Below are 17,047 nucleotides of genomic sequence, written 5' to 3'. Positions count from 1 at the left end.
GGAGGAGGAGGAGCAAGAGAAGGAGGAAGAAGAGGAGGAGGAGGAGGAGAGTAATGTATAAAAAGTTTGGAAAGACAAGGAAGAACCAGGTCATGAAAGACTTTAAATGCCATATAGAGGAGATTATATTTTATCTTAGAGGTAACCGAGAGCCACTGGAAATTTCTTTCCAGATTCAATAGAACCTATATTAATACTAGTTTATGACATTTAATTTGTACAATATTCCTACAGTTTCTCAGAGTTGGTTTCAGAGTCAAAGGACCTGGCCAGCTGCCTAAAAGTAGAGAAGACAATTTAGAACTACATCTCCTCCTTCACTAGGCTATAGTCATTCCACCTTCAAATGCTCCCAGAGGTGGTGGTTGCCATGACCTGCTCCTATCCCTAGTGCAAAATGCCATCTTTGTGAGCAATGATTTTTGTAGAAAGGTCCACTCCCTCCCTTATCCTGATCTTACATTATGATTTGATTATAACTATCACTTTCATCACTATTACATATTACTATGATCTTGCATCATACCTATTCCTTAAAAAAATTCTTTTTCAGATAGTCCTTGTCCTAAAGGAACTTATATTCTATTAAAGGGGTCCAAACTGCATATGTAAAACCCAGTGGAATTACTTGTTGGTTACAGGGGTGGGGGGTGGGGTGGAGGGGAGGGAAAGAACATGAATCATGTAAACCATGGAAAAATATTCTAAATCAATTAATTAAATAAAAATTTTCAATAAAAATTTTTTTAAATAAAAAAAGGGGTTCAACCTGTTTATGGCTAAGATAAATGGGCTGCCTTGGGATGTAATGAGTTTTCTACATCTAGAGTTCTATAAGCAGAGATTGGATGAACACTTTGGGGGATAATATAAATATGATTCAATCTTGGTAGATTTCATACTGATAACTCTGGGGTACTACGAAACTGTGATTCTAAGATATTCTCTTTCATTGAGTGATATTAATAACTGACATATAATACTTTACTATTACCAGAAGTCCACAACCATCATTCCAATTGCTCCTCACAGTACTATAAGGCCATTAGGATAGATGTTATTATCTTAATATCATCATCATTATTTATTATTATTATTAGCTTTAGGGTAGATATTATTTAATAAATGGAGGCTCATGGAGGTTAAATGACTTGCCCAAGGTCCTATAGATGGAAAGTGGTAGAATCAAGACTTAAATCCTTGTTTTCTGAAACCAAGTCCAACAATCCTTACATCAATGGAGTTAGGACTGATTTTATATTTTATTATTTTAATTATATTAATATTAATATATATTATTATTTAATTTTATATTTATTGCTTTAATTCAATAATTAAATTAAATTATTATTTATTTATATTTTATTATTTTAATTAATGATTTTAAATTTCTGCATAAAGTTTTATGAAGTTATATGATCCATATTATCTCCCTCTCTTCTTCTCTCCCCTCTCCCAGAACTGGCAAGCAATTTAATCTGGTTTTTTATGACACAAAACATATTTCCATATTATTCATTAGGACTGATTTTAAAGAGAAAGTTGTTTTTTTCTGTATATAAGTCCATAGAAAACAATGTCTAGGTCTATCTAATTAAAGCCTTTCAAGTAACACAGATTCATTAGTATATCACCTAGTTAAATATTTTTCACCCCAGAAGACTTATTATGAATTGATGCAAAGACAAGTCAGCAGAACCAGGAAACCAAATACATGACAACTCAACAACCCAAGTAGCAAGAAAATTGAATCAAACCCAAACACTGAATAATTGTAATGACCTAGCACGGTCACAAAGAAAGGATATGAAACTTTACGGCCACCTCCTTCCTTTGCTGAGCTGGGGAACTCTGATGTAGAATATCACACATATTGTTAGATTCAGTTGGTAGAGTAAGTAGTTTCACTGAACTGTTTTTTTTTCTTTTAAGAAAAAATTATTTGTTATAAAAGATGGCTCTCTAGAGCCATCAACCACAGTAGTAGGAGTGGGGATGGGATGGAAGAGAATAATTCTTCTTCTTCTTCCCTTCTTCCCTGTTCTAATTTTCCATTTGGTTCCACCTTGTCTCTTAAAGGAAATATAAATAGGAAACAAAATTCCCTTAATCTGAATCTTTATTATTTATTGCTGGCTGCTCTTCTGGGATGCTAGACCTAACAACAAATAGATCATCCCTTTGAGAGGGGGAATGAAAGGGTAAATCAACTGATAAAATCAGCAGAGAGTGGACCAGAATGGTTTCTACCCCTTTGGAAGTAATGGAGCCAAATGAAAGCTGTAGGAAGAATTGGAACCCTTCTCCTTGTTCCGCCCCACCTCAAGCCTGGGTCTTCACTCAAGGGAACACCATGCCTTGGAAAACAGGTACTGGGTACAAGTGTGTTTCTTCAGCTGTGGGTTAGTCAGCTCTCATTTCCTCTGTTTTGGTTCCTTATCGGCCAAGGAGATTTGTGCAGCAAATTACAGCTGCTTACCCTCATTTAGGAGGAAGATAGGATTTGTAGGTTCATAAGAATAAGAATCAGATGAAATAATGTATGGAGAAGTACTTTATAAACCTTAAAGTGCCACATAAATTGTGGTTATTGTTACAGAAATAAATTTTAATTACATATTATATTTATATATGTATCATAAGGATACCACAAGAGATATCTTCCTAATATTGGAGGCCAGGAAGTTGTACATGGGAAAGAGTGCTGAATTTGGAGTCAGACAGCTGGAGTTTTAATTCTGGTTCTGCCAATTACTATCCATATGCCCTTGGGCAAGTTGCTTGACTCCTCTGTACCTCAGTTTATTCATATGTAAAAATAAAAGGGTTATACTGCATGACCTATAATGGCTTGTCTAGATCTAAATTCATCATCTTGTGATTATATTAGTCATAATTTTAGGCAAACTAGAGAACTTATGCATCTGCTTGGATTTATCAGATGAGCAAATATATTTAAAGTGCTTTCAAAAGCACTATATAAATATTAGCTATTATCATCATTATTATTTTTCAATGACTACCACTTGGCCAGAGTTTGCATTTTCTCTGCATTTTTCTCCCACTGGTAGGCTCCCCAGTCTTAGAAATCCTTTGGAGAAGCCAAAGACTGCACCCAGCCTTGGAATCTCTGGTAATGAGACTGTAAAAACATCTGGTGGTATGCCTATGGAAGACTTTTTCCCTGACTTATCAGCCAGGAGCAAGATGGCAGTCGGGTGATTTTTTCCCCCCTTCTCTTTCTTCATGAGACTTTGAGACTGGAATACTGAAAATAATTCTGAAAATTGTTTCTCTAAAAAGGTATTCGCTTGGCCCTTGGAAACACCCAAATCAGAAGTCTGCAAGGGTGGAGGCAAGATTTCAGACCTCACTGGGTGTTCTGGTTGTCTGCCATTTCATTGTTTTAAAGCTACCATTGTTAATTTCATTATGACTGTAATCCTGAATCTGGGAAATTTCAGATTTTGCCAAGGAGTGGCCCTGATGCTCCAGACTCCTCACTCTATTTTGGTCTTTTTAATTCTCCCTTAGCAAGAACATACTGTTACTTACAGAGGAGTGACCTCCGATGTAATTCTTTCAGATCACTTCAGAGTTGCAAAGGGTATTAGAATTTCAAAGGGGTGGGGGCTGAGCCATGAAAAATTAATATAGCATTATAGCTATTCATTTTTCTAGACAGAAACCTAGGCTGTATTAAAAGGAGAGACTAGGTGCTGTGGAACCCAATATTAGTTTCTGTCCACACATGTACAAAGAGAGTCAGAACCTGGGGTGGCTAGATCCTGCTTGTGCCAATTCAGTGATTTGAACTGATAGCTCACAGCTTGAAAAGCCATCTGGTGGCTTCCCCACATGAAGCTCCCTAAATAGAGATTCCAGAAAACCTCTTAGTGCCATGTTAATTAAGCAAGTGCTTCTGTGGATAAGAGAGACCATCCCCTCTTCACTTTTATAATGATTACATACAAATGGAAATAAAAAATAATTTTAAAATACTTTCTATTGGCTTGCTTATTTGACAACTTTCGTTATCTAAAAATTTAGCATCTTGTTAGTCCTGGGGCTAATTTCAAGACAATTCAACTCAAAAAATATTTATGAAGCACTTACTATGGGCAAGCCATTGTGCTAGGCATTGGGGATATGAGAATGAAAAATTACATGGCAGCTACCTTCAAGGAGTTCAACAATCTTTTCTGGGGTAATAGGTGTTAACACATGCAAACATATGATTAGTCTAAGAATTAGAAAATGATCAAGTGAATATAATATGAAAGGTGAACCAAGAGCAGCCCCTCAAGAAATTATTGTAAAGACCCAGAATGAGAGGTAGCTGGGTGACTCATTGGATAGAGAGCCAGGTCTGGAGCCTAGAAAACATGGGTCCAAATTTGGCTTCATATACTTCCTAGCTGTGTGACCCTGGGCAAGTCATTTAACCCCCATTGTCTGGCCCTTACCACTTTTCTGCCTTGGAGCCAAAACATAGTATTGACTGTAAGACAGAAGGTAAGGGTTTAAAAGAAGAAAAGGAAAGGAAAGACACAGAATTTCAAAGCATGAGATAGAACAGACTAGCTCCTGGGAACTGGCTGTATCATGAAAGGGTAATGTTTTATCTACTTTGACAGTTAATCAATCAACCTGGCATTTTTCAGGTTCCTGCTATATTCCAGGCACTGAAGGTACAAAGAAAGGCAAAAGAGAGTCCCTGGGCAAAAGCAGTTCAGAAGACTCTGGTCTTTAGAAAGCAACCTCAGGGCAGGCATTGGGTGTTCTACTTGACATCTAACCCATGGTCCTCTGTATGTGTGTCATGGTTGTCTTCACATTCTTTATCACAATGAATTTGTCTTCAGGACCAATGTATGTTTTGGGTCTTTTTTCCCCCCTAAACCTTTACCTTTTGTTTTAGACTCAATACTATGTATTGGTTCTAAGGCAGAAGAATGGTAAGAACTAGGTAATGGGGGTGAAGTGACTTGCCCAAGGTCACACAGCTAGGAAGTGTCAGAGGTCACATTTGAACCCAGGACCTCCTATCTCCAGGCTTGGCTCTCCATTCACTGAGCCACCCAGCTGCCCCAATGTATGATACCTTTAGATTGATACCTTTCTTGTCTTTCTCATCCTTTGGGATGAATTGTCATGTCTATATTTGTCTATATTTCTTGTCTATATTTCTATTTACTCTAAACTCTACCTTGTCAATTTTTATACTTTAGAAACAACTATAAGTGGAAAGTCACCAAATAAAGTCCTGTTAGTCTTCTGGCGATGGTAAATTATGACAATCCTGTACATTTAAAAATCACTTATAGTGGTTTGAACAGATGTAAGTGCTACATAATATAAATATGTAAAATCAAAATAAAACATATGGAAAGGAAATATGGGAAGTACTATTTAAGATAAGTGCAATGCTTTATGCTTGTGATGACTAATTAATGCATTTTACACAACACGAAAATGAGGCTTATCATGATCACTTTGTTTTCTGGGTGCTACAATCTAGGTGAAGATTATAATGAAGAATGGCTGCAGAGCTGGAGTTGGAAATGGAATTCTCTGGAGCATGTACAAAGCATTAAGCAAGGAGACAATGAACTTAATCACAGAAGGGTAGAGTATTAAAGCTTCTGTAGTCCTTCCAGGTAGGTCATCGCTCCAGGGATTCCCAAGGGGGCTGTGGATAAATTTCAGGGGATACGTGAATGTAGAGTTATTTTTTTTAAGTCTTCATCTTCTGTCTTAGAATCAATACTGCATATTGTTTCTAAGGAAGAAGAGCAGGAAGGGCTAGGCAATGGGAGTTAAGTGACTTGCCCAGGGTCACACAGCTAGAAAGTGTCTGAGGCTAGATTTGAACCCAGGACCTCCCATCTCCAGATGTAGCTCTATCTACTGAGCTACCTAGTCACCATATATATATATATATGTATGTATATATGTATATATAGTTTGGTAAACTATATTTCAGTATAATTGATTTATTTTATAAATACATATACATACATAAATATATAGGTATTTTATGCATTTAAAATATATTTCTGAGAAGGGGTCCATAGACTTCCCCATACTTCCAAAGGGGTCTATGAGACAAAAGAGATTAAGAACTTCTGACCTAGAAAAACCTCCCTTCTCCCATATTCTTCCAGATATGTGGTCATAGAGCCTCTGCTTAGATACTTTCAATACAGAGAGATTCATGATCTCATACTATTTTGGGAAAACTTGAATAGTTAGAAAGTATTTTATTTGACTAAACCAAAATCTGCTCCCCTCTATCACTTATTGCTCCTAATTTTGCTCTATGGAATCACACCAACTAAGTGTCTTTCTTATGAGAGTCTTTAAAATATTTGAGTTACTGTACTAGCTCCATCTATCTCTTCTCAAGGCTAAGCATTCCTAGTTCCATAAGCTGTTCCCCAAATCACATCATTTCCAGACAGACACTGCGGTATAGCAGGGAGAAAGCCAGTCTTGAAGCCAGGAGGATCTGGGGTCAGAGCTTACTTCTGATACCTAGCAGCTAGGTGAGCTTGGGCAAGTCACTTAACCTGTCTCTTACTGATCTCAGCAAATTTTTTAAAAATTAAAAAAAGACCAAATTCTTACTTTTGTCTTAGAATCAATAGCAAGTATTGATTCCAAGACAGAAGAGTGGTAAGGGCTAGGCAATGAGGGTTAAGTGACTAGCCCAGGGTCACCCAACTAAAAAGTGTCTGAGGGCATATTTGAATCCAGGACTTCCCATCTCCAGACCTGGTTCTCTACCCACTGAGCCCTCTAGTGCTCTCAGTAATTCTAAGATGATAAGTTGCAGAGAATGTGCTGACTTGCTTTGTTACAGATCATTCCCTCACCTGGGAATTCCCTAAGCCAATGAAATCTTAGTTCTTATCCCTACTAGGACATTTTATCATCATTGTTATTGTTCAATTGTTTCAGTTGCGTCTGAGTCTTCCTGAGCCCATTTGGTGTTTTCTTGGCAAAGATACTAGAGTAGTTTGTCATTTCCTTCTCCAGTTCATTTTATGGATGAGGAAACTGAGGCAAACAGGGTTGAGTGACTTGTCCAAGATCACCCAGCTAGTAGGAATCTGAGGCTATGTTTGAATTCAGGTCTTGCTGACTCTAGAAACATTACTCTATCCATTGTACCATTAGCAGCCCAATACACTCTATATTGCCCTTCAATAACTGGTCAAGGATTAATAATTGGCATTATTGTACCAGTCATAGGTCAGACCCAGATCCTTTCAGGAAACACATTAACATAACCAGTACACAAAATCTTCCCCAGATATTACAGTTTACTTCTGGATTCTTAGAATATGAATAACAATTTCTACATAAAAATGGATTTTATTTGATTTTTTTTAAACCCTTACCTTTTGTCTTGGAATCAATACTGTGTATTGGTTCCAAGGCAGAAGGGAGGTAAGGGCTAGGCAATGGGGGTTAAGTGACTTGCCCAGGGTCACACAGCTGGGAAGTGTCTGAGGCCAGATTTGAACCCAGTATTTGATTTTTTTAAAAAGGATCAATTTAAGATTGTGCTTACATATTCAAATCCAGGTCTCCATCTTGGAGTTTCCCAATCACATTCTGTTTCATTTCACTCAATTAAGTCTCTAACATTCCTCAAATATAAGTCATTTTGTAGCTGTCTCGATGCTTCTGACTCTATTTACTCTATGGAGCGTATATATATATGACTAGCCCAGGGTCACCCAACTAGAAAGGGTGGAAACGGATTAAATTATGTTGGAAATTTAATCCGTTTCCAATATAATTTAATCCGTTTCCACAGGCAGAATATTTATACCAATAGTCACTTGATTTTCAGAGGAGAGGACCAAGAAATGACAAGCTAGTTTTCTATTTAGAATCTTGGTAGAGGTCATTCTGTTGAGAGCTCTGGAATGAGAACCAGGGGACCTGGATTCTAATCTTGGCATTGTCCCCTCTCTATTTCCCTGCACCAATCATTTAAGTTCTCTGTGACTCAGTATTTCTGTTTCCAAATTGTGAGGATGTGTCCCCCTTCTCCTTCATAAGGAAGTTACAAGGATAAATGAGATTGTGTATAAAAGTGTTCCTTCAGATCACATTTTAGAATGCAGCATTCAGTTGTGTTGCATTTTTCGATCAAATGAAATAATATTTGTAGCTTAGCTCAGTGCTTGACATATAACAGATGATATATAAATACTTATTCCTCCACTCCTCTCTTTATTTTTATTTATTTTAATTTTTAAATATTTTTCTATGTTTGCATGATTCATTTTCTTTCCCTCCCTTCTTCCCTCCCAGCTCCCAGAGCTGACAAGCAATTCCACTGGGTTGTACAAATATTGTCACTTGATACCTATTTCCATATTATTCATTTTTGCTATAGAGAGATTTTTAAAGCCTAAACCCCAAATCACATCCCCATATATGCATGCGATAAGGGATGTCATATGTTTTGCTTTTGCATTTCTACTCCCACAGTTCTTTCTCTCAATGTGGGTAGAATTCGTTCCCATAAGTCCTCCAGGAGTGTCTTAACTTGTTGCATTGCTACTAGTAGCAAAATCCATTACACTGGATTTCCCCACAATGTTTTTCTTTCTGTGTACAGTGTTCTCCTGGTTCTGCTCATTTCACTCTGCATCAGTCCATTGCTCCTCTCTCTCTCAAAAGATAAAGTACAGAGGATCTAGAGCATGGTAATGAAGATGAGGAAATAGGAAACAGGAAGTGTTAGAGGCAGGATTTGAAAGCAGGTCCTCTGATATCAGATCCCACTCTTCTTCTAATGTACTAAGAATGTCATAGAGAAAGAAAGACAAAAAGGAAGGAAGGGAGGGAAAGAAGGAGGGAGAGAAGGAAAGAAATTTATTTACTTCTTTTTATTTTTTTATTAAGTGCTTCTACATGCTGGGACTATACCAGTGATTCCCAAAGTGGGCACTACTGCCCCCTGGTGGGTGCTGCAGCAATCCAGGGAGCAGTGATGGTCACAGGTGCAATTATCTTTCCTATTAATTGCTATTAAAATTTAAAAAAATTAATTCCCAGGGGGCTAAGTAATATTTTTTCAGGAAAGGGGGCAGTAGGCCAAAAAAGTTTGGGAACCACTGGACTATTCTAAGATATAGAGGACCAATGATGGTCATTCAGGACTTATCTCTATTCATGTGACTAAGAATCTCATGGGTTAATGGTAATGCCTCACATGAGTTTAGAGGATGAAATATGTGTTTTCCAAGCCTCACATAAATCAGATTTGCCATGATTTTTATTTCCTAAGAAAATTCCAGTTCAGCTCCACATAGTATAGCAATTCAGTCTGAAACAGTACAGAAGATAAAACTTTTAGCTTCGTACTTGTGGCTCCCCTCTGGCAGTGGGTGGGAAGGTGGCAGAGAGAAAACCTCTCTCTTTCCCTGCCATTTCCTATAAAATTCTGCCTACTATGGTCTCATAGAGTCAAGGATGGAAAGATCATTAGTATTGAATGATTTGGTCTGACTGCCTGATTACAGAAGAGAAAGTTGATCTCTGCCCCCCTCTCCAAAACCCCCCTCAACAATCTGGGACTCTTTCCACTTTTCCCACTGCCCCTTTAGGCTATGTAGGTATATAATGAGAAGAAAAACTCCTTCATCCACTCCACAGGATCACAGAGGTAAAGTTGGAAAGGGCCTGAGAGCTCATTTCACCTAATCCACTCCTTTTACAGATAAGGAAACTGAGGTCCAGAGGGGGTAATGTGATTTGCTTAAGGCCAAGTAAGCACAGGTAGCAGAGGCAAAAATTGAACTCAGGTCCTGATTCCAAATCGGTCCTGATTCCAAATCTAGCATTCTTCCCTCTATTCTAAGTCAAATGATCTTGTACTAAGAATTTTAGTGACCGAATTAGTACTTCCTTCACTTGATTAGAATCCTAACAGTCACTGGAGTCAATGGTTTGAGATAGGAGAATAAACTAAATAACTTGTTGGTTTCTATTTGAGTTGGAGAAAAAAGGAACTGGGATGGTTCCTGATCACAATTTTTGACCATGTTCCCAAGTTCCCTGTCCTCCCCCTATATTGTTGTTGTTTAGTTGTTTCATCCCTGTCCAACTCTTTGTGACTCTATTTGGAATTTTCTTGGCAAAGATACTGGAGTGGTTTGCTGTTTCCTCCAAATCATTTGACAGATGAGGGAACTGAGGCTAACAGGGTTAAATGACTTGCTCGGGGTCAGATAGCTAGTAAATGTCTGAGGCTGAATTTGAACTTATGAAGATGAGTCTTCCTGATTCCAGATCTGGCACTTAATCTACTGCACCACCTAGCTGCCCATCTTCCCCCATGCCCTCTTGTTTTGCCTTTAAACTCTATTTTGCCAAAGGATGAGTTAGAAGAAGAGAGGAGAGATGGGATGGGAAGACTGGAAAATTATTCTAGTATAGTATACACGAAGGTGTGTGTGTGTGTGTGTGTGTGTGTGTGTGTGTGTGTGTGTGTGTGCGCGCGCGCGCGCGCACACACCAATGAAACCAAAAATCCTTGAAGTCTTGGAGTCGTGGGTTATAGAGAGAGAGAGGGAGAGGGACAAGGTCCTGGGATTAAGTCACTAAAAGAAATTACTCATTCCCTCCTTCACCCCATATGCAGCCATCATTGTAAGATCCTCTGATGGCTATTTAATCATTTTAGTTTCTCAAGCTAAGGGAATTAATCATTCAGCCATAATTAATTCTACAGGACTGTGTATAGCACTAGCAATGTCTATATTATCAGGGCAAACTGAAATATAGTGTCAAATATCTCTAGGGTCAACTAGATGAATTCAGCCTCCATTTATATGTGAAGCAAAACACACATGTATCTATCACATTCCCTAGTAATCAGAAACATGTGTAGTCCTGGGGAGTTGGGGGTGTGGGGGAGAAGAAAAAGGAAATCATGTTTCTTGTTTCTTTGGATCCTTTCAGGAGTGATTGGAGCATCTCCCCTTGATAGCAAAAAAACAAAACAAGAAAAATGTTGTCTGATTGGGTGCATTAATTTATGAGGTCTTGAGACAGTCAGCACAAATCTTCTTCAAGCCCAGGAAGGTGCTGGTAGCTCATTTATATGGATGAGGAGGAGGAGAAAGGAAGAAGTTCCCTTAATGTGGAGGTGGGAAGTAGAGGGGAGCAGGGGGTGGAATGGAGGAGGGGGCATAGATACTGTTTCCTAGGAGAGGAGGAACTGTTAAGCCACTCACTTTCAGGGAAGCATAAAACCCCTCTTGTGGGAGGCCTTCTGTATAACCCACTGGCAGGCTCTGTAGCCCTGTCCTTTGTGTTATACTTTCAAGACTGAGTCCTCAAAAGGCAAAATTGAGTGTAAGAGTCACACAGCATCTCTGTATGACTGAGAAACATTTCTGCCTCCCCCCTCCTTTTGATCTCTTGCCAGGGAGAGGAGGCAACATGTTAGAGGATTTGGAGTCAGAAGAGTAGAGTTTAAACCCTGCCTCTGCTACTTCCTATTTGTGAGACTGACCTGAATGAAGTACTTCCCTGAGTTTCTGAGATTTCTGATTCCTCATTGTGACTAAAGGGGCTTGACTAGATGGCTTCTGGGGTCCCTTCAAGCTCTAGACTTAGGAAGCCATGTCCTACAAATGTACCCTAGGCAGAACTGGACTCAATGAATAGGCAATAGGAAATTAAATGAACCTTGGGTGAGAAGAAAATTGTAAGGAATACAATCTCCCTCCTGGGACAGAGAATAGAAGTTCACAACCCTGGAAAATTTTTTTAAGGAGTTATGTGCCCCCACTGCCCCTAATGCTTACCTTTGTTTAAACGTCCCATCACTGTAAATTCAAAATACTTGCTGTTATCTGATGAAGAGTAAAGGCCAAATATGGTGGCAGAACTTTTTGTCTGCAGCTTGAAGGTTGAAATCACGTAGACCTCATTCAGGGTGGGATCCATTAGGATTGGTTTCAGAAAACTCGTAACCAGCTTTTGGTTTGAAGATGAAAGGAGATCGAAGACTGTAAAAGAGCAACAGGGGAAATTTAAATAGTAAGTTAACCTGTGGGCAGGAACACTCCTGTAGAATATGTAATCTAACCTTTCAATTGGTTTGGGGCCAAATACTGGGTGACCCTGTAACAATTAGCCCTTTACTCATTTGCCCAGAGTAAATAATGAGTCCTATTACAAGACTGAATCAGTAGCGTTGTTTTATAAAATAACAGTATGGAAATTTAATGCATTAGACCAGTCCTGGAATCCCTCTTCCCCACTGAAAAACTTTCACAGGTCTTTCCTGCCCATATCGGTGTCCCAGCAATAGCACCTTGAAAGGCAGTAATGAAGTACTTGATGTACCAGTGGCTAAGTTGGACCAGCAGCAGCAGCAGCACCAAGGGGAGATAGGACTGACCTGAGAAACAGAGCCCTACCTCCTAATTAGGATGAAGAAGTGAAGAGGCGGGTAGTGAGATGGGCACAGTGGATTGAGCACCAGGCCTAGAGATGGCAGGTCCTGGGTTCAAATGTGACTTCAGACACTTTCTTACTTGGTGACCCTGGGCAGATCACTTAACCCTAATTGCTTAGCCCTTAGCCTTCCATCCTAGAATTGTTACTAAGACAGAAAGTAAAGGGTTAAAAAAAGAAAGAAGTGAAGAGGGAGAAAAGAATAACTATGTATAAAATATTCCCTTTGGTGATCATTTTTCCCATGGCTCCAAAGAGTGATATTGCTGATGTGAGATCATTTCTGTATATAGGCTGAGTGCCCAGGAGTTAATTTCATAGTGACTGACCCTTCACTTACGCCTTACTTTAATGCCTCCTTGAAGGGGAGATAGATCGGGAATCTCAGAGACCATGTTAGAGGAGCAAAAGTCATTGTAGGAGATGAAAAGCTTGGAATTCAGTCCTAGGGCAAAGTTTGGAGAGACTCTTCACCATCCAGTGATGACTTGAGGAGGGGGCAGTAACTCATGAGGACTGTTTCACCAAGATTTGAAGGGGCTTGAGATCTGTATCAGTGGAAGAACTACCTATTCTGATGAATCCACAAATCTTGCTCAAAGATCAAGATCAAGGTTGGAAAGAAAAGAACTCCAAGGGACCTGGGAGGCAGAGTAGGACAGTGGGAAGGGTCCTGGGTTTGCAGCCAGAGGACTTTTGGATCCTGGTTCTGACACTTAATACCAATGTGACCTTGGACAAATCCTTGACTGCTCTAGTTCTGAGTTAGCTTATAAAATGAGGGAGTTGAATTAAAATTTTTGTGGTCCTCTCTGGCTCAAAAATTTATGATATTTAAAGTATTGAAGAAATTAACTGCCCATCCCTCCAGGGAGGCAGCAGAAAGTTTAGATAGATTGTACACCAAAGGTGAGCTATTGGTTGTCTCTAATTTTGGGTGTGCCTTACCTTAAATGGAGCCGGCCAATAGCACTTATTTTCAAAAATCAAATTGTGTTGTTGAGCCAAGAATATTCGTGGACCATTTAGCAGGAGGAAATAGCTTCTATTGCAGCTCTACTAGCTAGCCTGTAGCAGTGGAGAACTTCTCTCAGCCTCTTTCAAAAACTTGCTCCCTTGAGAAGTAAGAGGTCTAATTATTTTTAAGAGAGAAAAAAAATCAGATTTCCAATTGGGTTGATTAGATATGTGCTGAATACTGACAGTGCATTGATAGAGTTAGAAAGCACATCCTGAGGTACATTCACATCCAGACCCAGTTCCAGGAATTTGTTCGCCGTGTGGTGTGAGGGAATGTTGGCCAGAACATGAAGGCTGCTACCTAATGTGTTTCAGAAAAAGGGAATGGAACCTTTAAACCTGCAGAGGAATGGAATCTTGGGATTTCCACCTGTAGAGGCAAGGGAGAACAAGGCAATACTGTTTAAAACCTTACTACAGGAGGTACTGATTTATAATTCTAGCTTTTCACCAGGATCCCTCTCAGTTCCCTTCGTCTGCACCACTGAGTTTTCTTCTCTTATGGGGGCATGGTTGTGATTAACTGCTGCTGAGCTCCTGAGTGTTTTGAAGAGGAAATGAGCCCCTGTTCACTTATTCCATTGCTGGGGTTAGCCCTCAAGGTAAGCATAACCTCCTAGGTTAGAAGCAAAATTGCTGGTCCTGAGCAAATCCAACTAGTACATTTGTCTATTTCAAGAAAGCTCAGAAAGAAAAGCAACTTTTGAGTTTCATATTTTCATTGCTTCCAGAGCCTTAATAAATCCGATAACTACCCACTAAATGTGTTCAATTGTAAATAGAAACTTCAGAAATAAATCTGTTTGGAACTGGAGAGTCTACACTGATTAAGCAGATAATTCCAATTTTTCATTTTATGTTGCATAGACCTTGCCTAGTCCTCCATAAAATAAGGCTCTTATTTTGTCAGAAGAAGGACTACCCGGATATTGCCTATTGAGAGTGAGACTTTATAACCCATCAAACAAGAAGTATATAAATGGTTTCAAAATATCACTTGTGCCCTGCCAAATGACTTCTGCAGTAACGAAATCTCTTTTGAGTTATGTAAGGGGGAAAGCTTCCTCACTCAGCTCGGGTCTCAAAGGATGTAAGTTCCCAAGCATTTCAAATAGGTTTTCCAAACATGAAGGCAGAAGTCCAGTGCCCCTTTAAACCACAATTTCTGGTTGCCTAGGCTGGAATTGCTGGGCATTTTGCCACAATCTCGCATTATATAGATGACTACAAGAATGCCTTATTGGAGGGTTAAAGAACTCTGAATGTAGATATTACTAACTCTGTTTTGGAAATTGTGATATTCTGAGACCTTCTGATGAATTAGAATTAAAAAAAAAAAAACAAGTTTCCCTAAAATTTTGTGTTTCTGTTTATTTTCCTAGTACACTAATGATCTAAGCCTGGCACCAACTTCAAACAGATGAGGGCCGTGGCTGGATGGCATATAACGTTTACTATTAGCTCTTCCTACTTCAGGAATTCTATCTTTTTGAGTTTTACCTGAATTTTCTTGAAGTGTTCTGCACCTCTTTCCTACCTACATAACAGAAGGGTTTGAGGTCTGACATTACAGAGTTGCCATTGAATATCATTATCTCCCCATGAGGGGAAAAGAGGGCCAATCACTCAGTTCTCCTCAAATCACAGGTGAGCCGCAGAATTCACTCCACTTGTCGAGAGGAGAGGACAGAAGCTGACAGAGAAGAAAAAAGAGAGGGAGGCCACTTTGGAGGGGTTGATGGGAACAATCATCCTGGAGAGCACTTCTCAGGGCTGTGCCATATCTCAGAAGAGCTACAAACTTTATTCGTAAGGGGATCCAAGAAGTTATGGGGGCAAGGATTAGGAGAAGGGGAAGTAAGAAATCCTCAAGCTTCTCTCTGAGGAGAAAAGCTGGTTTCAACAAGCACAGGAAAAGATGTTTTGGAGACTTATTTTTTAAAGAAAACTTCTGAGGAAAATGCCAGATGTTTTCACCACCGCCACCCCCCCCCCCTCCCGCCTTGTAGTATTCCTACCCCTGCTCCCCACTCCTTACCGGGAAACAAACATCTTCCCATTGCAGAAATGTCTGATTATTTCAGAATCGCCTTTTGAGACCCAGAATTTGAGACAGAAGGGACCTTAGTGACCTTGGCTATAATTTTGATTACATGATTGTTGCTGCTAATACCATCTTCCTAAACTTAGACTTAAGGGAGACAGAAGAGATGGAGAAACAGGAATCAAGGGGAACAAGAGCTACTTTGCAGGGCTCGGTTATACCCCTGGCAAGCTTTAGGATGGGCTGAATAGATTCGATATCTGCGCGGCAGTCGGATCCCAGTTCCGTGCCAGGCTCTCCCCCAAGCCCCAGCCCAGGGACTGTGTGTGAGTCTACTCACCTTGAGGTGTAGCCTGGGCTCCAAAGAGCGGCCAAGACTGGAGAAAGATGTGCAGGAAGAGGAAGGCAGCTTTGAGTGTGGCCAACATAGTGCCTTTTCCTGATTGTGTTGGCTAGTGAGGGGAGCAGCGGGCACAGCAGCCCAGTTGTGCCGTCTGTGCGTACGTGTGCGTGTGTCTGTCTTGGAGCAGCTCAGGTGGACGATGTTTTGAATTGGGTCGTGCCTGCCCAGTCCTGCCCTCTGTGCTGTTCAGCCCCTCCAGTCGAGGAGACAGAAGTTCGGTGGTGGTACGTCCAGGGCTGGCCGTCAGACGGGCGCTCTCTGACTGGGGCTCAGCATCTAACGGGGCTGTTTATGCTTGGGGCTGCCCCTGGCCAGGCGCTGGGGGAGGGACCGAAGCCGGTTGCAGCCCCCTTGGCTGTGACTCTCTTTTCACCGGTTGGGAGGCTCTGGGGCGGGGTGGGCGGGCAGAGCTGGTCTGGATGGACCCCAGGAGGAACCCAGTGGCAGGATGGGGGCCAGAGGCAGGCTGGAGGCCAGAGGAAGGATGGAGGCCAGGGACCAGGGAGGGCATAAAGAGGGAAAGTGAAGTAGGCAGACGGACTCCGGGAAGCAGGAGAGACACGCAGCCAGAAAAGAATGGAAGAGTGACCTAGAGAAGAGGGAGGAAGGACAGACTTGGGAAATGAATGAAAAAACAAGAGGCAGGAAGAAGGTGGTGGCAGGGAAAGAGATGGAGAGAAATTAAGTGATAAAAGAGAATGAGGAACGAAAGCAGGAAAGGGGATACTAGAACAGGGAAGTTTTTTGGGGGGTGGGGTGGGGAAGGGAGAATTAACCAGAGAAAATAGAGGAGGAGAGAAAGCCTGACTCATCCCTGATAAACTGACCAGCCTGGACTCTTTCTTCACCTTTCTCCACACTTGCTACCTTCTTGTTGCCTGTCCCACTGACTTTCTAATTGTCTTTTCCTGCTACTTTAAAAGGATGGATAGAAAGCTGAAGGACTTTAAACGTGTCCTTCTTATTTCCTAATTTCAGTGGTCAGTTCAGGGAGCTTCTTCTCAACTATCCCACCTAACCAAAGAGCCCAAGATCTTTTGAACAAACACTGCTGTGGTCATTCCCAGGACAGGCAATATGCTATA

The 17,047-nt window shown here is 40.5% G+C and overlaps 1 protein-coding gene across 1 annotated transcript in view; it reads right to left on the bottom strand.

The window, feature by feature from the left end:
* The window catches only part of THBS4 (thrombospondin 4), a 70,416-nt gene extending 54,213 nt beyond the window's left edge, over positions 1–16,203 (bottom strand). The window contains exons 1-2 of the mRNA XM_044680949.1: positions 15,900–16,203; positions 11,841–12,044 (exon numbers count right to left, since the gene is read on the bottom strand). Of these exons, the coding sequence (XP_044536884.1) occupies positions 11,841–12,044; positions 15,900–15,987 (292 nt within the window). The 5' untranslated portion in view covers positions 15,988–16,203. The remainder of the gene's footprint in view (positions 1–11,840; positions 12,045–15,899) is intronic.
* Between the last annotated feature and the right edge of the window lie 844 nt (positions 16,204–17,047).

The sequence above is a fragment of the Gracilinanus agilis genome, chromosome 1 (genome assembly GCF_016433145.1).
Source record: "Gracilinanus agilis isolate LMUSP501 chromosome 1, AgileGrace, whole genome shotgun sequence".
In the NCBI taxonomy this organism is placed as follows: domain Eukaryota; kingdom Metazoa; phylum Chordata; class Mammalia; order Didelphimorphia; family Didelphidae; genus Gracilinanus; species Gracilinanus agilis.
Note: the sequence above shows the minus strand (reverse complement) of the source record. Positions and strands in the feature narration are given on the sequence as shown.